Source organism: Anabrus simplex, chromosome 1 (genome assembly GCF_040414725.1).
Source record: "Anabrus simplex isolate iqAnaSimp1 chromosome 1, ASM4041472v1, whole genome shotgun sequence".
NCBI lineage: Eukaryota > Metazoa > Arthropoda > Insecta > Orthoptera > Tettigoniidae > Anabrus > Anabrus simplex.
Window position 1 is genome coordinate 1,008,937,859 of NC_090265.1, and position 26,122 is coordinate 1,008,963,980.

The 26,122-nt window shown below is 38.6% G+C and overlaps 1 protein-coding gene across 1 annotated transcript in view; it reads left to right on the forward strand.

The window, feature by feature from the left end:
- Positions 1–21,174, forward strand: part of Smug (Single-strand-selective monofunctional uracil-DNA glycosylase) — a 35,103-nt gene extending 13,929 nt beyond the window's left edge. The window contains exons 2-5 of the mRNA XM_068228141.1: positions 724–987; positions 12,506–12,658; positions 16,199–16,317; positions 20,824–21,174. Coding sequence (XP_068084242.1) covers positions 724–987; positions 12,506–12,658; positions 16,199–16,317; positions 20,824–20,830 — 543 coding nt within the window. The 3' untranslated portion in view covers positions 20,831–21,174. The remainder of the gene's footprint in view (positions 1–723; positions 988–12,505; positions 12,659–16,198; positions 16,318–20,823) is intronic.
- The last annotated feature ends 4,948 nt before the right edge of the window (positions 21,175–26,122 follow it).

A 26,122-nucleotide genomic window follows, 5' to 3' on the forward strand; every position in this document is an offset into this window, starting at 1 on the left:
GATGTGTTGATGGTACTTCTCCACCATTGCCTCTCCATCCACCACTCCTGTTCTGTAATTGTATTCCATTGCAATCTCCTTCATCTTATACTGTTATTGTCAGAGTCTATCCATCTTGCTCTGGGCTTTCCTCTTGCTCTCTTTCCCTCTATCTTAGCCTCCAATACTTGTTTTGGTATCCTTCCCTCTATCACTCATTTTTCTAACCCTATTTCTTTTCTGACCTCAACATTTCTTACTCTTTCCCTCCCTTGTCTTCCCTGCTATACTCCTCAGGAACTTCATCTTACTGGCCTGAATTTTACTCTCATCTCTTGTTGTCATTGTCATGTTGTCCGGCTCCATGGCTAAATGGTTAGCATGCTGGCCTTTGGTCACAGGGGTCCCGGGTTCGATTCCCGGCAGGGTCGGGAATTTTAACCATAACTGGTTAATTCCGCTGTCACTGGGGCTGGGTGTATGTGTCGTCTTCATCGTCATTTCATCCTCATCACGACGCGCAGGTCACTTACGGGAGTCAAATCAAAAGACCTGCACCTGGCGAGCCGAACTTGTCCTCGGACACTCTCGGCACTAAAAGCCATACGCCATTTCATTTCATTGTCATGTTGTTTATAAATTTATTTATCTTTCTTCTCATACAACTATGATGTAGCATGTTAGACAGGCGATAGTTTCAAAGGCTAATGTAGAGCAGTGTTATAATCTATTTTATTTTTTCAGGTTCCCTTTGGTGAAGTAAATATTGTACGAGATTGGATGGGTATCATCGGAGATGTAGGACGTCCTGAGAGGGAGAACCCATCCAGACCCGTGATGGGATTTGCTTGCAAACGAATTGAAGTTAGTGGACAGAGATTCTGGGGTCTTTTCAAGGACTTGTGTGGAGATCCAAACAACTTTTTCCAAGATGTGATTGTGTATAATTATTGCCCTGTCGCTTTTATGACAGAAAGTGGAAAAAATATTACACCATCTGAACTCAAGGTAATTTTGTAAGTTTTGCTATTGAACTAGGTAGGATTTGTGTATAAGTAATTAGTCTTTGATGAATAATAAGGTAGTTTGTTTTAATTCTTAACTCCAAAATCTTGATCTTTGTAATTTGAAGATAAGTGACTTGAAAACGAAAACTTCACTTATAAACACTTTGAATGTAATACACTTTACATGCTGTAATATTAAGCTGGGTGGAAATTCCATACTTCTTCCAGGCATAAAAAGAGCGCAGCATTGGTTAGTGTTTGTATTCTGGCAAAGTCTTATGTGCTTGAAATTGAAAAAAAAAAAAAAAAAATGCTTTAGTGTAAATTTAGATGTATGATAGTATATCGTCGTTGCCGGGACAAAACCTCCCATGTGATAATATTTTTGGAGATATATTGACCCGCAGCACCTACATTATGAAGAGCGAGAATGTCTTGGCAATATTCACACAATATTGCACCTTAGATGACAGAGCCTTACATACCAAAGTTCTAAGCTAAAGTATTTCACATAGGAGGTTTTGTCCCGGCAGCGACGATATGCTGCAATTATTCAATAAGAAGCATTAAATGGTGTGGATACTACAAGGCAATAAAAATTTTCCTGAGAAAGCTCCCACTGCTTGCGGCCTTGCATTGTCATGCAGAAGGATGGGTGGGTTATTGAGGAAGTGTCCTCGTTTTCTTCTTAGAGTTGCTACCAGATTCGTTTGCAAAAATGCACAGTAATACTCCGCATTAATAGTACGTCCTTGGGGAACAGTATGCTTTATGATAACACCATTCCAGTTGTAGGCAACGATAAGCATGGCCTTCACATTAGTTCCAGTTGGCCGAACCTTTACTTTTTGCGGTGACCCGTGTTGACACCACTAATTTGATTGGCGTTTCAGCTGCACTTCATAAGCTCCGACCAAGGTCTCGTCACTAGTTATTATCCGCTGTAAGAAGGCCTCACCTTCACGTTCATAGCGCTCCAAGTCGTACGAGCTGCATCATATCGCAGCCATTTTTTATGTTCAGTCTAGTCATGTGGAACCATTTGGAGGCGATTTTCTGCATTCCCAGCCACTTCTTCAGGATTAGCAGCACAGTCGAAGACGCCAGCCCTGTATCGTTGGCCAATGCACAAATTGTGGTGTTCTGATCTGCCAGCACCAACACATTCACATTCTGCACATCGTCATCACTTAACTGCAGGATGACCAGGCCGTGGCATGTCTGTCACATTTTGTCGTGCGTCTTTGAAGGCCTTGAACCACCCTGCTACAGTATGGTAAGGTAAAGCACTTTCACCGCCAGCCTCTTGCAATCCATCGTAACACTGCCTTGCCTCTAGCGCATTCAGCTTTCAATCTGCTCCTCTGATCTTGCTTCGAAATCATTACAACTGTACTCCATGAGCGCGCGCTCAAAACTGCGTTCTTGTTGTTGTCGCTGCACACGTGCATGGCGTGGTGGAGGGCAAGTTCATTTAGGCTGAGGGAGGGTGGCCATCTAAGGTACCCTAGGTATATGTTATATTGCCTGGCTACGTTTCACGGTATTGTTACAGCATAGTTGCCACTATTAAAAAAATCAACCCATGTAATTTTCCTGCTGTTTTTCTGCCAAAACCATGTGTTGCTTACAATCATTCTATTCATCTCACAAAATTCAACTAGTTTCTTTCCTTCTTCATTCCTTTTCCCATATCCAATTTTTATTATCCTGTCGCTGATGTACTCTACCATATCCACATATTCCTTCAGCTGTTTTGAAATTATCAGGCTCACCCATTTTTCGCCTCTTGGCCACTACTCCACTATAATGTATATTGCTTCCCCATTCTCTTCTTGCCTTCCCCCTTCCATTTAACTTTGCTCAACCACACCATTTCTCCAGAAAATCCACCACTTCTTGTGCCTTTCCTGTCAGGGTCATAAGGTTGATTATGCCCACCTTCATGTTGCTGGCTGTACCTTAATTAAGGCCACAGCTGCTTCCTTCCCAATCCTAACTCTTTCCCATCCTTGCATATATATAGAAGGAAAACTGGGATGTGAGCAAACAACATTGCAGTATCTTGAGTGCAGAACTTCTCTGTTAGTTCAACATCCAATTTAGTAACCCTGATACGAGAAGCTGAAAATAGGAAAAAATACTCCATGATGTACCTTCTGTGAAGAGTTGGTGCACCTCGATATGACGTATGAATTTTTTTTATTTTTAAACTTGCACACTCTTTCTCTCACACACACATACAGTTTATGTTTTCTTATGATGAATGTAGGCCTAGGCTAAAAATATTTCTTGATTAAAATCATGTTATAATCATTTTAAACAATCTGTTCATACTGGGTTATGATGGTGCATCATGAATGGTATTTCAACATGTTTGAGACACAGTAGACAGTTGTTTAACATCAAGTCATATATAGAAAGACAGGAGAAAGAATTCCATAATAGGATAAACACAGCGATAAGTCAATGTGGGAAGAGGGAGAAATAGAAAGAAAACCAAAAGGACATCTTCATATACTGTTGTTTTCAAATAGATTGGTTCCCTGCTCATTAATCACTAGACATTGGGTTTTTAAGTCCCAAAAAAAGTTTTAGATGCCTGTGTAGATGGGAAAATGTTTAAAATAGGTTCTCATTGATTTAATTTTTGCTAGGGTTTAACGTCGCACTAACACATTGAAGGTTTTCAGCCACACAAGGATGGGAAAGGATTAGGATTGGGAAGGAAGGGGCCGTGGCCTTAATTAAGGTACAGCTGCAGCATTTGCCTAATGTGAAAATGAGAAACCATGGAAAAACCATCTTCAGGACTGATGACAGTGGGATTTGAACCCACCATCTCCTGAATGCAAGCTCACAGCTATGAGATCCTAACCGCATGGCCAGCTTGCTCAGTCATTAATTTAAAATGGGCAAAATTACAGTATATTAATGAAATATATCTGAAGGATTACTGTACAAGTAGAAATAATAGTATAATGTGTTCATATTTTGTTTAAATACTGGAAATAGAGCATGTAATACATTAAAATGTAGCATTTATGTACAGTAGTTTAAATCTGGTTGAGATGAAATCCCTAAAAGTGGCAAATAGCTGATCAGTGCAACAAAAAATTTATTCATGCATTATTGTCATTTTCACTGTTGTTTCTGCTGTAATTTTCTGCACTGTAAATCACTAACAACATTTTCAAATATTGTGGTGTAAGTTTGTCTTTTATTGGACAAGGATTAGTTTGAATGCAGAGAATGAACAAAATCTGCTGAAGTGACTGGAACATACTTGAACAATGAAACCCTAACAGGATTAAATCCTTCTGGTAGGTCTGCACTACACCCCATGAAAAATATCTGACATGCTTTTCAATAGGTGTGCTGTATACCCCAGATTTCTGTCAAGCATTCTTTGCAGTTTCTAGAAAACAATTTCTGTGATGTTATGTTATCTTTTTTCAGCTGACACACTGCTTTTGTAAACACAGACATTGATTCAGTGAGACTGAGTTTTAATGACTATAATTGTTTTATATTTGCCAAGAATATACATTGGCATGAATTGATTTAATGACAGTCCATTAGTTTCTTCTCTTGTAGTACACTCTGGGCCATCTTAATGCACTGAGTCATCTTCTGAGGAGCTGTTGACAATGTTTTCCATACACTGGATATTCTCATTGTAATATTGAACAGTCTGTGATCATGTACCCCACCTTGTTAAAATAGGTGCTGGAGGCAGGGGTAGACTTAGACACTTTTCTTTAAAGTACTTGATTTTTTTTTTTAAACTTTCTTTACTGAAGAAATTAAATCATTCACTTTTGGGAACTGTTTTCTAATTTCTTCTGCTATTTGAAGTAGAGCATGTGTGAGACAAGTAATGCATATTCAATTCTGGAAAAACACTTTGAGTAGCTTACAGCTGCTAACATACAGGGTGCCTGGCTTGAATGTATAATAAAATAAAAATTAAAATCTTGAGAAGTAATAGAGATAATCATTGGTGGTTTGGTTCTACAAGTAGAGAAACTCAAAATGTTTCTTTACATACCTAATGCAAGAGATGCCAAATCTTTCTTGCACTGCTCCCCATGTTGGTGTGCTTAGTGTTGTGGCCTGATATCAAAAATGATCTGCCAGTTTCCTGAAGGTGTCTGTGCCATTTCCTGATTGATATGTACATGGGGAACATTGTCACTTAGTCGCAGTTGATACTCCAGCCAAAAACAATGTTGTAAAAGCCTAACAAGCCTAACAGACGAACAGGATGCATGCTGTGCTACACAGCTGTCTGAGCTGCTTAAACTTCAAAAAAGAGAGACAGATGGGATACTTATCTGGCATGCCAGCTATATATTGGGATGCATACTTAATTAAAAATTCACACGTTAAATGCAGTTTTCACTTTTAAGTGCAACATTTGATTAACTATTGCAAATGCTACATCTGCAATGCAGCAAAACACATGGCAAGAAGTGGAATATAGTTTCAATGTCTGTCGCTTCATTAATGGTGCGCATATTGAGATGTATTAGATATATAAAAAAATATTTTTAGTTTCTCTACTTGTAGAACCAAACCATCTATGATTGTCTCTATTACTTCTCAAGATATTAATTTTGTACATTCAAGCTGGACATGCTGTAAATGCTGCTGCATCTGTGTAAAGTAGTAACACCTTTTCATCTTTCACATCATTAAGATACAATAGCCTTAGACCAGAGTTTACAAAGTAGACAACTGATGTAGCATTTGTTTTCTCCATTTCCTTGGAAGATATTAGATGGGAGTTTAGAGGGTTCTCTTCATCTAACTTCTCTACCATTGAATTAAATTTGATATGCTCCATCCTAGTTCATTGATGGTTTCATGTACTGATACCCATTTACAAGAATCTCCTATTTCAGCACTTAAGTTATTTCATCGAGTGTGGACCTGTACGCCTTTCCAAGCTGATTATGATAGTATTTTTTCTTTGCGATATTTTTCCGAAACTGATTTTATTGTTGGATTTTCAGTTACATTCTAGGGAGTGCTAGCAGATGCGAATGCTTCACACATATCAAAATAAATTGATTGTTTCTTTTTGAAGGAAAAGGTTGTATAAGCAAAATTTGTTTGTGGGATTGTTTCTTTTTCGTATTTTCCTGATGTAGTGATGCTTTCTAGTGTGGAACTAAATGACTCCTCTTATCAACGGAAACCTAAAGAAGATGCTTTGTGAAAATGCATATTTACTTTTGTTGCTCAGAAATAATTAAAATTATTAGAAACTGATTCAATAAAATTATGTTTAGATCATCTAAAAATATCTCTTTATGTTCCCAATTTTGCTTTAGATTTTTTGAATAATTTGTGGGTGTGGATAGAGACAATGGAAGATTTGAGTTTGAAATAATATTCTACAACAGAATAAAATACAACAATGTAGACAATGCTGTTTAGCATTTCTTAGACTATGTCCTGAAATAAGTTTTTACTGAAGTTGATTTAAAATGTGGTTCAGTTAGCATTGAAATATTTTAATTACCCTTTAAATTAACTGTTTGATAGTACTAAAATGAGCTGTCCTAAAGATTAAAAAAAAGGGTTATCAATAATACAGAGAAATTGCTTAAACTACAATTTGATATTGCAAAAGTAAACAAATGACAGCTTTAAAACTTCGCTTCAGATGTCCACTGCTATATGAAATGGCATGGCAAAGTATGTATTTAAATATAGTGGGTTGTGGAGTCTGGTAGCTGGCAAATGCCCATTTAGTGCTCTGATTTACATTTTCATAGGCTGTATATTATGTTGAAAACATTACATGTTTATAAAGGGCATTAGAAATGTAAGGTTGATGCAATTTGTGACAAGAAAGGTTATATTTTAAAAAATTACATTTACTCTTTGTTGCACATCTGGCAGAAAATCCATCATTTGGAAAACACGGGAAATTTGCAAACAACTGCCTCATTAATGCAGACAAGGAAGTTGTCTATGCTCATGATGCAATGAGTTCTTGGAAATTGATTAATTTCTTACTACCATCATCTTAAATACAGCATTGTTATCTACCCTTGGCTTCTGTGACATTCTATTAATAGAAACGGCACTGGGGTAATGGTAAAACCCACCATTTCCTGGTTCCACGTTTGAGTCACAACCCCACACCTGCTGCTTCGTTTGCATCTTAGAAGCATATTGTGAAAACTTAAATAAATTTAATATTAATGTTATTGTTTTTACGTCCCTCTAACTACTTTTACAGTTTTCGAAGATGCCAAGGTACTGGAAGGAGTTCTTAAAGTGCCGGTAAATCTACTGACACGAGGCTGACATATTTGAGCAATTTCAAATACCACCGTACTGACCCAGGATCAAACCCACGGACTTGAGCTCTGATGGCCAGCGCTCTACCGCCTGAGCTACCCAATCCCAAATAAAAAAACTTAATAATATAAAATCAATAATGTTAACGCTTGGGTTGCATCTTTATCTTACATATGTACTGTGAAAACATAACAATATAATACATTATTAATTATTTTGTTAAATACAATATGATTTAAAGCAAAAAAAAAAAAAAAGAGTCTTATAGGCTCAGAAAGACAAAACTAGGTTGTAATGTCAAAATAGGTGCATATAGATACTACAAAATTTCCTTTACTGTGACAGTATGTACTTAATACAGATAAATGTTACAGATAAGCTTGATAAGGTCTTACAGAAAACAGTAAGTAAAAAGCTAATGTGTATTAATCACAGTTCTTCTAAATTCATTTCTTCTCAGCCCTCAATTAGGTCGTTTCTGCTTCCCAGATTCATCAGGAGGGCAGGCTTCAATACTCTTTGAGGGGTCATCTTCATGTGAGAAGTGTGGGAAAAGAGGAAAGAGACAAAAAAGGTGAATACAGGTGGTAAAATACTAGGAACTCAGAACAAACACAAAAGGATAAAAGGAACCCAAAGTGCTAGAAAGGAACAAACAAGTGCAAATTAAGTCTTATATTTTAATTATTGATTTACTTTTTTGTGTTAATCTGAAGTAACGTTAATGTGAAGTACAAGGTGTTGCTGGCCTTCGTGAATGCTATGTGTTGATAAACGAGAGTGTGGTTGCTGTCACACCATTCCCATACGCTTGTAGAAAACCCAACACAATTTCGATGAATGGATAATCAGATTAGGTTTGTTCCAACAAGAACGGGAACAGTTTGCAAACTGGCGGACGCATGCGCAGTACGGAAAGAGCGTTCCAACAAACTTCAAACTCAAACGCGGACTCGGAGTCGGTTGTTCCAACAGACTGTGGACCGTTCCTGAACCAGTTTGCGGACTGGCAAAGCAGTTCGTGCTCCAGAACAAGTACTGTTTGTCAGAGACATGCGCAGTACACCAAAATAAGTGTGAGCTGTGCATTGTGGTCCATAGCTGTCACTTGGTGAAGCGTGAACAGCTGATCGGTATCATCTGGCACGAGCAGACGACATGTTACACGTACAATTAAATAGAAGTACGACGTTGTTATACAATTATACAGTAGAAGTTAAAAAGTCATATTTCACTACACACTAATAGTAAGAGGCACGAGATAAAAACGAGAATGATGCATGACCATTTTGAAGTTCGGTTCCTTGAGCCACTAGCTCACTGGGACATTCTATAACCAATAAATAAATACATAAAATAAATAAATTCTGATGATGATCGGACTCCAGTGAAGATGATCTAGGGATATATTACAATATCCCAAAAGCGAAAAATGAACATTATTTAGGCAAGTTATTATTTTTTTTACTTGTTTGCAATTATGTTTAAATGATATTTATTTTCACTACATGCACCAGTAACTCATAATTTAGTAACCAAAATTCTCTTTCTCTCTCGCTCTCCGCCTATAGAAGAAACAGTACCTCGCTATGACAATGAAACGTTCAAGTAGCATTTTCACGTCAGTAGGGAGATAATGGAAAATATTGCAGAACGGTATGAAGGAAGTGACCAGTAAAAACATCAGTTTGGCCAATATGGAAAACTTTCAGCACTGAGTCAGATTTGTCTGTAGCTGCTGCAATAACAATAACAATAATAATAATAATAATAATAATAATAATAATAATAATAATAATAATACCGGGCGAGTTGGCCGTGCGGTTAGGTGCGCGCAGCTGTGAGCTCGCATCCGGGAGATAGTGGGTTCGACCCCCACTGTCAGCAGCCCCGAAGATGGTTTTCCATGGTTTCCCATTTTCACACCCGGCAAATGCTTGGGCTGTACCTTAATTAAGGCCATGGTTGCTTCCTTCCAATTCCTACGCCTTTCCTGTCCCATCGTCGCCGTAAGACCTATCTGTGTCGGTGCGACGTAAAACAAAATAGTAATAATAATAATAATAATAATAATAATAATAATGTCCGCCACTGTGGTGTAGTGGTTAGTGTGATTAGCTGCCACCCCCGGAGGCCCGGGTTCGATTCCTGGCACTACCACGAAATTTGAAAAGTGGTACGAGGGATCCACTCAGCCTCGGGAGGTCAACTGAGTAGAGGTGGGTTCGATTCTCACCTCAGCCATCCTGGAAGTGGTTTTCCGTGGTTTCCCACTTCTCCTCCAGGCAAATGCCGAGATGGTCCCTAACTTAAGGTCACGGCCGCTTCCTTGTCTATCCCTTCCAATCTTCCCATCCCCCAGCAAGTCCCCTGTTCAGCATAGCAGGTGAGGCCGCCTGGGAGAGGTACTGGTCTCCTCCCCAGTTGTATCCCACAACCCAAAGTCTGAAACTCCAGGACACTGCCCTTGAGGCGGTAGAGGTGGGATCCATCTCTGAGTCCAAGGGAAAAACCAACCCTGGAGGTTAAGCAGATTAAGAATAATAATAATAGTTATTATGACAGTAATAATAATTTTAATAATCGTTGAGTGTTGCTTTTCCAATAAAGGTTCAAATTTTCCTGTGGTTTGTTGGGCATCAAAGTCCAAGTTTCCGGGATGTTACAGATCGGGTTGACATTTCTTTGAGCTCTCTACATAGAATTGTCAAACGATTGACGGTCTTCACTAGCAACTTATCTCCACAAGTGATCACTTGGCTACAGAAGATGAGAAAGTAAATATTGAGCAATATTTCAGGGAAAGTGGATTTCCAGATGTCATTGGTGCAAAAGGTGGCTGTCATATTGCAATTGATAAGCCTGCAAATGATCCTGACTCTTACATAAATAGAAAAGGACACTATTCCATACAGTTATATTTTATTTATCAACATATGTCTTCATAATAAATGACTGTTATTATTAATGAATTAAAGAATGCAAGCTGTTTGTGACCACAGGTGAAAAATTTCGGATGTGTTTCTGAGTACCGGTATTTTTTTAATGCTGTTTGTTTGCGGCGTTGACCCATGTGGATCTTTTTTTCCCCTACTGGCACCATATTGTATGAACCTGCGTGTAATTGGAATGGCGGTAGTGTGGAATGTTGTGTGTGAGGAAAGGAGGATTAAGGACGTCATTACAATTTAAAAACCCCTGAGCCGGCCAGGAATCGAACTCGGGGCCGCCGTATGACAGGCGGACGCGTTGCCCCCTACACCGCGGGGCCGGACTAGGAGAGCATTTAGAAGTTCATCTCTTGGCAATGATTTAGAAGAAAAAAATGTGATCAGTATTTTCTTTTAGGTGACATGGTTATCCTTTGGATAGAACCGTCTACATCATCGGTTTTTACGCTGCTAGTACTCGTGGTAGAATTATAAATTCACTTAATTCTGGAATAAAGTAAAATAAAGTATTTTAGAAACAGGTCCATTAGTCTATTATTTTATTAGTTGAGTCATTTTATTGCCAATTACCTTCCACTGAGTAGGCCTAACAAGTTTTTTTTTTTTTTTAAGCAGAGATGAACAAGAACAGCTGTTTGTTTATCCTCAAACAGGAATCTTCCGCGTAATTGTGAACGCATGCGCATTGTAGTGTTTCTTGACCGTACACGAACCGTTCCAACAGACTGCTGTTTAGTGACCGTTCCCAACGAGTACATAGCTCGCGCATGCGCTTACATCAGTTCATGAATCGACACCAAACCGTACGCAAACTGTTTGTTGGAACAAACCTATTGAAATACAGGTTGTAAAACAATAAAACTTACCCCATTACAGTAAGTGCTGAAAATGCTCTCCCTCAACCTGTAGACAAGCACTGTAACATGTGATGATATTCTGCTTCACTCCCTGCAATTCAGCCTCATGAATCTTACATTTCAAAATCTGCTGAACATGAAAGTATGCTGTTCAGTACTTAAATTCAGAAACCATGAAATGCTGTATAAGAATTAATCACGCTGTACAGAAGCTTATTGCAGACTGAGACCATGATACCACTGGGTGCTGAGTCTCAGGAAAGCCAACTTTGTAAGATCCTAAAATCAACCATTTCAATGATATTTCCAGAAAACTCCACACTCTTGGAAACTGATCAAGGCATGGTCAGCTGTAACCATAGTAGTGCCAGCTCAAGATGTCCCTTTTAACTTTCCTCTAGCTCTGTAAGAGGTACTACCTAAAAAATGGCAGGGCTGTGCTCTGTGATGCAATCTAGCATTCTCTCTCTCTCTCTCTCGTTATGCCTTTCAGCGTTCAATCTGCAAGCCTCTGTGAATTTACCAGACGTCGCCACTTCTCTTACCCTCCATAACAGAGTCCATTATTCTCGTAGGTAACCTATCCTTCTCCATTTCCCTCACATGACCCCCACCACCAAAGCCGGTTTATGCGTACAGCTTCATCCATCGAGTTCATTCCTAACTTAGCCTTTATCTCCTCATTCCTAGTACACTTCTGCCATTGTTCCCACCTGTTTGTACCAGCAATCATTCTCGCTGCTTTCATGTCTGTTACTTCTAACTTATGAATAAGATATCCTGAGTCCACCCAGCTTTCGCTCCCGTAAAGCAAAGTTGGTCTGAAAACAGACTGATGTAAAGATAGTTTCGTCCGGGAGCTTACTTCCTTCTTACAGAATACTGTTGATTGCAACTGCGAGCTCACTGCATTAGCTTTAGTGCATTCACTCACTACATTCTCTGGAAAATTAATATCAATTCCATGAATGAGTATGGAATGATTGCTTTCAGATGCAGTTTACTTGATTCAGTCGTTTGTACCATTTCTCTTCATTTGAAAATCCACAGTTTGTTTTTATTAATTCTAAAATGATGCCCTCATTATGTATTTTTTTGACAATGTTTATTCCAACCTGTAGAGATTTGGTTTTAGTTGTAGATTGCAGCAATTGGAAAGTCTGCTCTGAATCTTTTACCTCAACTTCATCATTAGGGGAAATCATAACCACATGGTTAGAAGTAGCTGTTGCTCATTAATTTCAGTGTGACCTTCATATATTATAGAAGATATGGTGTGGAAGATTGTTCCATTGAAGTTTTGATGTTTTCATTCAAGTATATTGTCCATATAGTCATTACTCATGTCTTTGTTTGTATTAACTTGAAATTAATCTTTATGTTTATTTGACAGGTATCAGAGAGAGAAGCTCTTAATACTCTTTGCGATGAAGCACTCTACGATGTTCTGCAATTATTGAATACAAATATCATTGTAGCAATAGGCAAGTTTTGTGAAAAGAGGGCTGAATCTCTTGTGAAAACTCGTGGCCTCGATCATATCAGGGTAACATCTGCATATACAGTTTAAAACTTTATTCATACTACAGTGGATGGACAGTGAATTAGGAATTTTTAATAATTCTTATATTTTATGATTTTATTTAAGTTTACACATAGTTTTCAATATTTGTTTTACCATATTTTGACTGTTTAAATCCAGTATGTTTATTGCTATTTGCTTTACGTCGCACTGACACAGATAGGTCTTATGGCGATGATGAGATAGGAAAGGCCTGGGAATTGGAAGGAAGCGGCCGTGGCCTTAATTAAGGTACAGCCCCAGCAGTACATATATTTCTGAAACATACAGTATAAGATTGTAATACTTTGTGTCTTGGCATTCTTTCAAAGCTCCATATCACTGTTTCTGTAATAGCCTCATCGTGTTCTCATACTTGCTGAAGATATTCCTCTATTTGACAAACATTAGTGAAAATAGGGATACTAACCTGTTTTGCTTTGTTTTTCCATTACATTCCAAACTCTTTCTATCGGAACAGAAACTTTTCATTGTTAGCACTTATGTAATCTGCTGGTAAAATGTCAAACCTTGAAGACCTCCAGTGGTGGGATAACAGAATTACCACCACACATGGATCACTCTACATCTACAATCTACACTCAAACATATGTTCTAGGAGGGGAATGCAATGCTATTGAAAGTTTCTGATATGGGGCCATAATTAACAAAAAATTCCTAATTCGGTGTTCATCTGCTGTAGAGTGAACATATTAAACTCAGTTTTTCACCTACTTTGTGCATCAGTATGTGGCAGATTTTCTTCTCTTTCTTAGTACAGTAGAGTCCTACTAATCCGATTAGTGAAAATTCAGATTAGGTGGATTTTCGTCAAATACAACAACATATTGACTTTAAGTGTTTATGTGTTAAGTTTTAAAATGATTGAAAGTAGGAAATTAGTACAGTATGCTGTAATTTATTTTATAACTACATTCTGAGGCTCAAAAACCAATTACTGTACTGTAATGTTTTTATAAGCACTGTTGGCGTCTACCTAGAGCGAGTAGCCTGGTGAAAGTTGAAATGGAAGAGGCAGTGACCTTCAACTAGCGAGCATGCAAGCTTCCCACTCCTCCTACTCGTTCTCTTACTCTCAGTTCAGTGTGTCTAGTGCAATCTTCCGGACTGTGTGTGCGTACTGTAATAGTGTATGCTTTGTTTCATGAGTGCTGAGTTTGTTCTACATTCTGTTCCTAGTCCCTGCTGTCTCTCATCATGGCAAGTAAACGTAAACACAACTCATGTACATTAAAAGAAGAACTTGAAGTGTTAAAAAGACTGAACAATGGCGAAAGTGCCAGTCAATTATCAATTGAATTTGGTGTCAGAACCGTGATAAGATAAGATTGAGCAGTTTTGTTCTGCTACGAGTGAAAAGTCTCTTTTTTTTGTGTGATTTACTCAAGAAAGCCAGAAAAGAATCCATATCATTGGCCTTCTAATACAAGAAAAGGTGCTTTAACTGAACAAGCTTATGGACGGCGATCTGTCAATTTCGGCTAGTTGCGGTTTTTTAGACCGAAGAAAAGATATGGAATTAGACAGCTTACGATAACTAGTGAGAAACTGTCAGCAGACAACAATGCAGCTACTGAATACCTTGAGGAATTTGAAGTGATTTCTTCTATGTACTCACCGCAGCAAGTGTACAATGCCGATGAAACGGGGCTAAATTTTAAAGCGTTGCCTAGCAAAAACCTTGCATCACAAGAAGAAAAATCTGCCCCGGGTTTTGAAATGGATAAAGAATGCGTAACTGTGTTAGCTTGCAGCAATGCCTCTGCAATATATAAGCTTCCACTAATGGTAATTGACAAAACCACGGTGTTTCAAAAACATGAACATGAACTCACTTCCTGTTTATTACAAAAATCAGGAAAAGGCTTGGATGGATCGTGCCTTATTCCAAGACTGGTTCAGAAAACAATTTGTGCCAAAAGTGAAAGCATTTAACAAAGAAAATGAACTTCCTCCTCATGCATTGTTACTGATAGACAATACTCCGTTGCACCCAGAAGAAATGCAACTTGTTTGCGGTGACATTACAGCCATTTTTCTTCCACCCAATGTCACTTTGATGTTGCAGCCAATGGACCAAGGAGTGTTGCAAGCAATAAAACAAAATTACAGAAAAATGCTTCTACAAAGCCTACTTGAAGAGAATGAAGAACTTACAATCCTGCAAAAACTTAAGAAAATTACCATAAAAGACGTAATTTATTGGTGGCAGAAGGTTGGGACAACACAAACAGAGGGGCTCTGCAGAAATCGTGGAAAAGTCTCTGGCCTGATCTGGAATTTGCTAAATCAGTTTTTTCCCTGGTCAAAGAATGTGAACTTCTTTTAATGGTAGAGAAAGTTCCAGGTTGCAAAAATATAGAGGAAAAGTGCATCGAAGAGTGGACGGCTTTCGACGACAGTGGTCATGAGGAATACTATGCAGATGAAGACATTGTAGCAGTGGTGCAGGGTACATCAGCTGAGATCAACACAGATGATAGTCAGGATGAGGGGGGGCGTCCAAACTGATGTTGTTTCACACACTGTTACTGCCAGTGTCCTTGACCTCCCTGTAAGTTACGTTGAGCAGCATGCCGCTGCAACTCCTTATTATTATTATTATTATTATTATTATTATTATTATTATTATTATTATTATTATTGCTATTGGCTTTACGTCGTACCAACACAGATGTCTTATGGCGACGATGGGACAGGAAAGGGCTAGGACTGGGAAGGAAGCGGCCATGGCCTTAATTAAGGTACAGCCCTAGCATTTGCCTGGTGTGAAAATGGGAAACCACGGAAAACCATCTTCAGGGCTGCCGACAGTGGGGTTCGAACCCACTATCTCCCGAATACTGGATCCTGGCCGCATTTAAGCGACTGCAGCTATCGAGCTTGGTACTGCTGCAACTCCTAGTGATGTAATGTTTATGCGACTTTGGCAAAATATTGCCTCTTCAAGTCGTTTCAGTGCGTTGCGTCAAAAGATCATTGACTTCACTTCTTAAGTGTTGATTTGCTTTTCCGTTTGTTTTGTCGTTAACATAAAGAAATTGCATTCAAACTTTGTTATGCACATTGTTGGCCTTCCGTTTTTTAGTTTTTGTGTATAAGATAGCTGACAGATTCACTGTTTACTCCTGTAGCATTTATTTCGTGTTTTTCTGTGCCAATAAATTTATGTTTTGACTTGGAAAAACTAGTTTAATCTTAATCTTTATTTTTTCCTGTTTTAAAATTCAAAACAAATTTGGTGGATATATTTTCCTAGACCTGTTTGAATTAGGCAGATTTTCAGATTAGCGGGGTTTGGATTGGTGGGACTCTACTGTACCACTGAAGATGATTGTTGTAATTTAATGCATGGGATATAATATTTACATGTTTCTCTGGATGCATGCCATTTGAATCTTTTTAAGCATTGCTGCTGTTATTATTTCTAAGACCACTGCAGTGTTAAGTTTGATGATGTAGACTATATTGTATTTTAAGTCTAAGCCATTTCAATATTTTCAGATTGAATGTATTTTGCATCCTAGTCCAAGAAATGCTGGAGCAGGAAATTGGAAAGAGACAATTACTAAGAAACTTACAGACTTGGACTTGATGAAATACTTCACAGGGATATCCACATGGTTAGTACTGTATTATGTTTATATTTCTTTAGTTTTATTTTCCTCAAATATGTGTGCATTATTTAAAAGTGAAAGAAAGGGAGTGAAGCTTTTTATTGGCCCTATTTTGGATGTAGAGAAGGGGAGACAGTGTAGTGAATCCTTGTGAGAGAAATGAGCTAGTAATTGGAAACACTTGGTTCATGAAGAATAGCACCAAACGGATAACCCAATATTGTTGGAAAGACAAAAGAACAAAGATTGTCGCTGACTATTTCCTGATTAACAAGAGTGAGAGGAAAGAACTACTGAATGTATGAGACAAGTTTACAATTGGGATCATAAATTAATTGTGACCAAATTCTGGATAGAAAAATGACCAAGGAAAAGAGAATTTAAGAGACAATGATCAGGGAGAAAGTGGGAGGATATTGAGAAAAGAGTTCTGAATGGGGAAGTCATTGGAGTGATAGAAGAATGTGTGAATTCATAATACTGTACAAGCTTGTCAGTCCAAAATCCAGTGTACCAAGCAAGTTGGTTATGTGGTTTGTGTCTTGTAGCTGTCAGCTTGCATTCAAGAGATAGTGGGTTCTAACCCCAGTCTCAGCAGCCCCAAAGATGGTTTTCCATGGTTTCCCATTTTCATACCTGGCAAATGGTGAGGCTGTTCTTTAGTTAAAGCCACAGTTACATCCTTCACAGTCCGAGTCCTTTCCTGTCGCATCATCACCATTCTTGGTGCGATATAAAACAAACAGCAAAAACAAGTTTGGGTTGAGGAGGACAACGAAATGGGTGGAGGAGGTTAAGAAGGATGCAGAAGAAATTAAAATAACAATAGAATTGATCTTCAACAGAAAGAAGTTCGGAACTCGAGTAGATGACCACAAATTCCATGAAGAGCAGTGGAAGAACAGGCCCAAATTAGTAATATCTGAGGACCAGAGAAAAATAAGGAGTGAACGAATGAAGAAGTTCTGGGAAGAGAAAAGCCAGAAAGCATTTTCACGCGGTCCACAGTTTGCCAAATTCGGAAGCAAGAAGAATTTAAAAGGGCCAGTCTGGCCAGGGTTACCTGCTATGGGATGGAGTAAACTATACAGCCAGTGACTCAACATCAAGTGTTGGTCGACAGTTAAGGGGCCTATGGTTTTGCATGGAAGAGCTACTTTAGTTCGGTGTTGGTCCCCTATTGGAGGAAATGCTTCTGAAACCCAGCAGGAAGCATCTGTTCTCCGGGTTAGGGGCAGTCTCACATAAACCTGGCAATTGGGTATAAAATGCCTTTGAATGTGGTGAGCCTATTGTAATAATAGCTTGTATGAAGCATTGATGTGGATCGGAGCAAAGATCTGAGTAGTACCTCAGAAGCGACTTGCATCTTCTGTGTCTCCAGGGACACATACGTCTTGGTAGCTGTGGTAGCTGTGCTAGTTACCAGCTGATGAGCCCAAATTGATACACGAGGCAAGGCGCTGGCAACCAGGAATGAGTTAGCTGGAAAATGTATCATTTCCAGTAATGGATCAATTATATTGGAATTATGAATTTACTCATTCTGACAAATATTTCAACTTCCCTATAGGAATTGAAATCTATATCATCTGCAGGGAGGTGCGAGAAGTGGACGGATGTCAATGATCCACTGCCTGACCAAGGAGTTTACTGGATAAGTGTCACACCAGTACCAAGTAAATCAACTTACTAATTGACAATAATTCTATGTGAAATATGCTGCTGCTTATCCAAGGCTAACAAGGCAGAGAGGTAAGAACCCAGCTCATCAATAAAACCCATGAAATGAAGTTAGGTAAATAAATAATGTTTAATGATCTGATCAGGATCATCCTGCTATCCTATGTGGCAGTAGAGGGTACTACCTACAACTGTCTGGCCGAGGGTCAAGCAACCATTATCAGACATGACACCCAAAGGGGGGACCAACGGCTATGGGTGGAGGAGTCCTGCCTTTGGAGGTCAGGTGAAGCCTTTGTGTAGAAAATGACACATAAATTCACCTGAAAGGAGAACATGATCAGCGGTTTAGATGGCGAAAGTGGACCCCAGTCCTAACAGCAGATGAAAACGGAAGAACATTTTCCTCTCAACAACATGTGTATTTCAGTGGAGTGGTTGCGAAAAGCATCTGTACTCTGAGACGCGGTTTAAGTTACAGAAAGGCAGAAGTGGTGGATTTTATGGAGAAAGAGGGTATAGAAGTAATAGGGTTTAGCAAAGTTAAATGGAAGGGGAAAGGAAAGAAGAAAATGAGGAAAGGATGGCCGAGAGGTGAAAAATTGAGTGGGTCTGATAATTTCAAAAAAGCTGGAGAAATATGTGGATATGATAGAGTACATCAGCAACAGGATAATGAAAATTAGACCAAGAATGAGGAACGAAGTAAAGGACTTCATACCAGTCTATGCACCACAGACAGGGAGCAAAGAGGAGGATAGAGAGGAGTTCCTGGAGAAACTAGAAAAGGAGATAACTGATGTGGTAGTGATAACAATGGAAGATTTCTCCTGTCAGCAACGTCTGTACTTGAGTGAAGCGGTTGCAAAAGGCATCTGTACTCCTAAGGTAGGTATAAAATGCCTCTGAGACTGGCAATCCTACCGTAATAATAGCCTAAATATGAATATGTACTTTTAAACTTGCTCGGAAAAGGTTAAGGAGTATCCTGCAGGTGAGAAACAAAGACAAGAAAAGGAAGAAGTAATTAGACCATAAGGTTATGGAGAAAGGAATGTAGAAGGAGAGAAACTAGTTGAGTTTAGCAGGAGGAATGGAATGACTGTGGGCAACACATGGTCTTGCAAGAAAAACAGCAGGAAAATTACAAGATGTGGCTGGGGTGACAGAAAAATAAAAATGGATAATTGATTATTTTCTGGTGGAACGGACATATTGTAGACAGTTCATGGATGTAACAGCTTTACTAGAAGAAGCAGTCGATGGAGATCATAGGGTTGTGATAGCAAAACTGGAAGAGCGGAAAACAGAAAAAATTAAAGGAGATAAGAGATAGTAAAATAAAAGTGTGGAAATTAAACAATAAGAATCTATAGAAAGAACTTCTAGAGAGACTGAAGCAACATATTCCGGTTACTGAAGAAGGAAGTATGCAAGATGAATGGTCTAACTTCAAAAGGGCATTTGTAAATGGAGCAGACAGTGCGTATGGTAGAACATTGGCGAGAGTGAAAGAAAAGTAGACACCGTTGTAGAATGAGAAGTTGAGAGAAGCATTGAAAGCCCAGTGACTATACAGTGCCCTAAGGGAAATGCCGTAAACCTGTTCAGCGATACAATCTAAAAACGTAAAAATATAAACATTTAACCCTGGACATAATATGGACGTTTTACAAGTACGAACATTTGACGAACCTCATTCCGTCTTCAAGTAAAGCTGTCGAAATGGGCTCTGTTTCCTTCCAATTGTTGTAGCCATTCTTTGCTTTATGATTTCCGAGGATTCTCTAAACAATACCATTTGAGGATGGTCCCATATGGAAGTTCATCGGCGATCAGTTTTCCAGTATGGTACTTGCTCTAATTATCGCAATGATCCGGGAAATTGTTTCTTCGAGGAACGGATAATGCAGGATTTTTACAATGTGATTTAATTAGAATGCGCATGGGACACCATAATTTGAATGAATAATCTGGGAAAACGTAGTTGCTGGAAATGGATAATCGAGTCTCCACTGTATATCTTGAATTAGATAACCTAGACAATCTCAATTTTCTAGATGAAACATACCGACCTGCCATAAATTTCTTGTTTGGTAGCTACCAAACTATGACATCAATGACTCAACTGAACAGTCAGTTGGACCAGATATGGAATCTGAGGAATTCTTAACAGTTTGTTAGAGGCTTTACGTCGCACCAACACAGATAGGTCTTATGGTGACAATGGGAAGGGAAAGGCCTAGGAAATGGAAGGAAGCAACCGTGGTCTTAATTAAGGTACAGCCCCAGCATTTGCCTGGTGTGAAAATGGGAAACCACGGAAAACCATCTTCAGGGCTGCTGACAGTGGGATTCGAACCCACTATCTCCCGGATGCAAGCTTACAGCCGCGTGCTCCTAACCGCACGGCCAACTCGGCCGGTCTCTTAACAGTTTAAAGTCTACCATTATATGTTCCTTAACTATCTAAACCATTAGCAGAACTATTTAATCGTAGATGGCTAGTGATAATATGACAGTTTGCCACTTCCAGGCTTCACAAATACTATAAGGTAACCCAACACAAAGCATCGAACCATGCATGAAGATTATGATCCTAAAGAAATTACTGTTAATTTGGATTCAGTGATCTTTTACACTGCTCCTAAATGCCCCCTTTTTGCTAGATACAATATGCTGCAACTTTCTGTGCTTTTTTTTTTCCTCCTGTACTTGCATTTCCAGTTCACTGTTAACATGAAAAGTATATAATATTTCACCAGAGAATCTCTGTGACCTTGCTTTGTTCATGAATTTTCATTTTTTTTCCCTCTTCTCTCTTTCCAGCCATTAAAGGCATCCTCACTGGAAAAACCTGTCGTATTGGCTGAACATCGAGGAACAATATAAGTATAAACTGCACCCTTCGATGGGCTGGTCAGAAGAAAACAAAGGCTCTGGTAAAGAAGTGGGGGACTGCCAAAAACCATAATATTTTTTTGTAGATTACTCATATTCGAACCCCATTTTGAACTTACTGAGTTCCTGGAAAGTAGGTTTTTTAAGTGATTTAATTAATAATATTGGTAATAATAAGTCATATTCAAGTAGGAGGATGTACGTAGATACCAAAGATGTTAGGAGATAGACTGGACACTTGCACTTGGATTTGAGTAAACTATGGAACTTACAGTTGGGGAGGCAAGCTTAGAAGTTAGAATAGCAAAGAGTAGGACATTTCAGTTCAGTTTATGGTATTAATATTGTGATGAACCCAGCGAAAACACCAACCGCGTATCGTAGGCAGAACACAGTCAAAGTTAGCAGAAGAATAAGTGCGGTGATGTTCAGGAGATAGTGGGTTCAAACGAACCCCACTGTCGGCAACCCTGAAGATGGTTTTCCATGATTTTCCATGGTTTCCCATTTTCACACCAGGCAAATGCTGGGGATGTACCTCAATTTAAGGCCACGGCCGCTTTCTTCTCACTCCTAGCTCTTTACTGTCCCATCCTTGCAATAAGACCTATCTGTGTCGGTGCGACATAAAGCAACTTGTTAAAATAAATAAATATTTTTAAAAAAGTGCGGTGATAGCATATAAACATAAACCGAACGGGCCGTGAATTCTAGCTGGAACAAACGTAAACCTGTTAGAAGTTGGATCCGATATGAAAGTCCCCCCCCCCCTCCTCCAAAAAAATGACACTGGAAGAATATTAAATAAATGGAAGTCTGGGGAAAAAACAAAGGGTTTATTAATCAAAAGGAAGATCAAATAATAAACATGTCTCGAGTGAGACAAGTAACAACATTAAAACATCTGGCGTTTGCAACCTCTGATAACGTGAACTCACCGGTCTCGCTCATATATTTTCGGCTGACCTTTTAATAACGGTAGATGATATTAACACTGGGTCTCAGTGGACCCTGTATCAGGTTTTGTAAAATGAAAAAAAGTGATGGAACCAACTAAAGGGAAGAATATTCTGGACATGGTGCTGGTAAAACCAGATGAGCTCTATAGAGAAACTGAAGTAGCAGATGGTATTAGTGATCATGAAGCTGTTTTTGTCGTAGTTAAAAATAAATGTGATGGAAAGGAAGTTCTTAAAAGTAGGACTATTAGGCAGTACCATGTGGCTGATAAAACAGGCATGAGAGAGTTTAAAAAAAATAACTATGATCGGCAGAAATGGTAAATAAAAATCTAAACAGGCTCTGGGATGGGTTTAAAGCAGTTGTTAAGGAATGTGAAAACAGGTTTGTACCTTTAAAGGTGGTAAGGAGTGGTAAAGACCCACTACATTATAACAGAGAAGTAAAGAGATTAAGAAAGGTGCAGATTGGAAAGAGATAGATTTAGAAATGGCTGTGGAAGTAAGGAGAAATTGATGGAACTTACTAGGAAATTGAATCTAGCAAAGAAGTCAGCTAAGGATAACATGATGGCAAGCATAATTGGCAGTCATACAAATTTTAGTGGAAAATGGAAGGGTATGTATAGGTACAGTAAAACCTCGATGCATCGTTTTCCAAGGGGGAGGAGGAAAATGACGATAGATGCGGGAAAACGATAAATGCGTGTAGGCCTACTGTATTTTTTATCGTGTAAATATACAGTAATAATAATAATAATAATAATAATAATAATAATAATAATAATAATAATGGCATGTGGCCTCTGTAGCCGGGTGCAGATCTGTTGAGTTGTTGCATGATAAGCGATCTACGCACTTACGAAAATGTGGCTGTATCTAAGGTGAATCTTAAGGCGTAAGTCGGCGCACACACGCAGCCCCCAAACTGTCGGAATTAATCAATGAAAGTTAAAATCCCCGACCTTATCGTGACCTCTCGAACTAAAGGTCAACATGTGCTAATCATTTAGCCATGGAGCCAGACATGCTCATACTATAGACTACATAATGATATCAAATCATTGCAATCATAATGTACTGTAAGTTACACAATGAAAATAAAAAGCGCGACTTTTATGTCATTTTGTTTCACTTTTCTTTACATCTTGTAGTAATTAGAAAACCTTCAAGGTCAGTTCTCTTATTGCTAAATAATGATATACGTGGATATTACAATGATAACCTGTATTTTGGTAAAGATTCTGTAGACCCTTCGCGAATGATAGGTTAGAGATCCCACTTGACGCCGCTCGGATGATGTCACAGAGGTTAGAAATTCAACATGGCGCGCCTCGTACGATGTCACAGCGGGCTAAGCGACGCTGCCAGCTTAGTTTCAAGACCAGGCTAATGAAAAGATTATTGGTCTGGCTTGGTTAGGTCCGGCTTGTAAAAAGACAACTGGGCAGGGGGCAACAAAGTAGTCAACAGGCCTCTAGCATCCCACACACATCACAAGGTACGAAGCAATTAATAACCCTGTGACTAATTAAAACGTACCTGGTGCACGCTGTGACTATTTTAAACTGTGCGATTTTCTCATTTTCAACAAAGCTGGCAGCCCCGGCCAGCCGATATCAACACAGAAAATGGTGGCAAATTTGAGTTTTATAGTGTTTCCGTTTTAACTTTTGTAAATAAGAATACTCTATGGGCCAGTCAGTGGGTTGAGGAGAAGCGTTGATGCCAGGAGGCTCGTAGTGAGGTTGCATGTGAAAACCTCCGCACAGCACTCCAGCCTATGAGATCCTTGCACAAGACTAGCAACTCTTAATCGCTCGTACATTCTCGCATAACAGGTTGCCGCTATTATATGCTAGAGTATTCAGCTGTCTCTTTAAATTCAAAAACTTCTGCGTATATTTTTCTTACGTTCATTCGATCCATGAGGGAAAATTGTGGCCGAGGACTATTTTTTTTATGATAGATGCGATAAAACGATAGTCCGAGGAATGATAGATGCAGGGAAATTTAACGTTGGTTTATATGGAACACTTTTGGGACCGAATAAATTGAACCTAATTGGAGCCATCCTTCTCATATGTCCATACCATTGTAATCTGCTTAATTCTAAGGTTTCCAACAGGCTCCTGTCCAATCCAAGTTGTTGTCAAATACTTTCATTCCTTATTTATCTCTCCTTGTCTTTTGGAGACATGACCGAAGGAACTTCATTTCAGTGTCGCTGTAAAAATCATTTTTTTTTTATAGGAACTGTTTTTAAAGTACTAGCCTCCCTCTATGAAGAATTATAGAACTAATGTTTTACTGGTATGTTCATATTTCAGTTTTGGCATCAGAGTTATTATCTTATAAGCTAGCATTATTCAGTATTACTCTTTTATTCTTGGACATATGTTCATGGAAGATTATTCAAGACATACAAAATTTCCAGTCTGACAGACCTGGAGTGACTATCCAAATTGATGAAAACTTGATTGACAAACGCAAATCTAACAGAAGTCACATAGTGCGTGAAAGATGGGTATTAGGGATAAATGATGTCCAGCTACGGTGGGGAGTTGTAATATACGTCGTTAGGAGGAACAGGGCAAATTTACTTCCTTTTATACCACAGTATGTACTCTCAGGGTCAAATATTTATATGGACGAATAGAGAACTTACCATGGACTGAACAGTTTGGGGTATGTACATCAAACAGTCAACCACTCTCGTCATGTCATTGATCCTGTCAAAAATGATTGTAGTGTTCTGAAGACATTTATTCAAAAAACTGATGTCTTGAAGAGTTCTTAACTACCAGAACGCATGGACGGGTTCCTGTGGCGTCAGACTTATTTTAGAGATGAAGCCTTCAGAACACTTATCTCTCGTATTAAAAAAATGTATTATGTTTAAGTTGTGATTGTCCTTTGTCTGACTAACTTAAACTGAACTGAAATCTGCCACTGCTTGGTACTGTAACTTCCATGCTTTGCTATTCTCACTTCAATGCTTTCAGTGTGTGCAGTCTATCCCTTAACACCATTGGTTTCCAAGATGGCATCAAAACAAAACCTCCTGCCAGTATATCACATATTATGACCAACATAACTATTAAATGCCTTAATAACCTACTTTTCAGGACCTGAATAACTTCAAAATGGACTTATGAACATATGTGAGTAATTTTCAAAAGTTAAGTATATAAATTTCATTATTCGTCCGTATTGAACCAAGATTACAATTTATTAAAATTCGTATCCACCTTATTCAATACCATCTTAACAACATTTTTGGTATTGAATAAGATGGATACGAATTTTAATAAATTTTAATTTTCAAAAGCAGTATTGTTGTTATTAGCTGTCCCCTACTTCTTTACCACTGCCAAAACAAGAGTTGTCCACTGGAGGTCATATCTGAAAATGAGGAGCCTTACACAAGTAAGTAGAATCAGTGCCGGACTCAGCTAGGCATAATGTAAACCAAACATTTATCATGAACAGAATCGGTGAGAATCAAATCAGTCAAAGAAGGTTGGATGAAGGTGAATGAGACTTCTCACAAAGTTGCAAATTTCATTCTTGAGGCAACAATGCCAGAAAAAACAACATTGACAAAGAAACATGGCTTTGGAATAACAACTGGAAGAAGCTGTTTTATTATGAGTTTCTGAATGATAAAATGCTGTCTTGTTGGAGATGTTTGTGATAGCAATAAAAATGTTCATTTCACAGAACTTCATAAGGAACATGACATGTACCAACTCACCAACCCAAGACAGCACAAAACCAATCATATCAAATATTTCTATGGCATCAGCAATGAAATGGGCAGTTTGCCGGTAAATTGGAAGGATGTGAATGAATGTTGGTAAAATAAGTTGGAAACGATTTTGACTGAGTAACTAACCTATTCTCCCAAACCAAACACTAGTGGTGTTGAAGCTCCCATCAAACAGATCAATTTAACTGGAGTCAGTACCACTTTAAAAGTGAACAATGACAACCTCACAGTAGAACAGATCATTAAAGAGGTATAAATGCTAACAAACTGGCAACAGAGCCTCACTACATATTTTCAAAAAGAAGGAGAGTAGCACTGAATTTGTTTATTACCAGTTGTTCCAACTTCCAAGCTGTACAGTGAAGATATTCAAATCCATTCTGGACAAATGGATTCGTAAAATTATCAAATGACCAAGAACCAAGCTCCATTTGTGAAAACCAGTGAAAATTATGCTACTCGGTTCCTAGTTGAGAAACGTCTTGGATGAACTGGC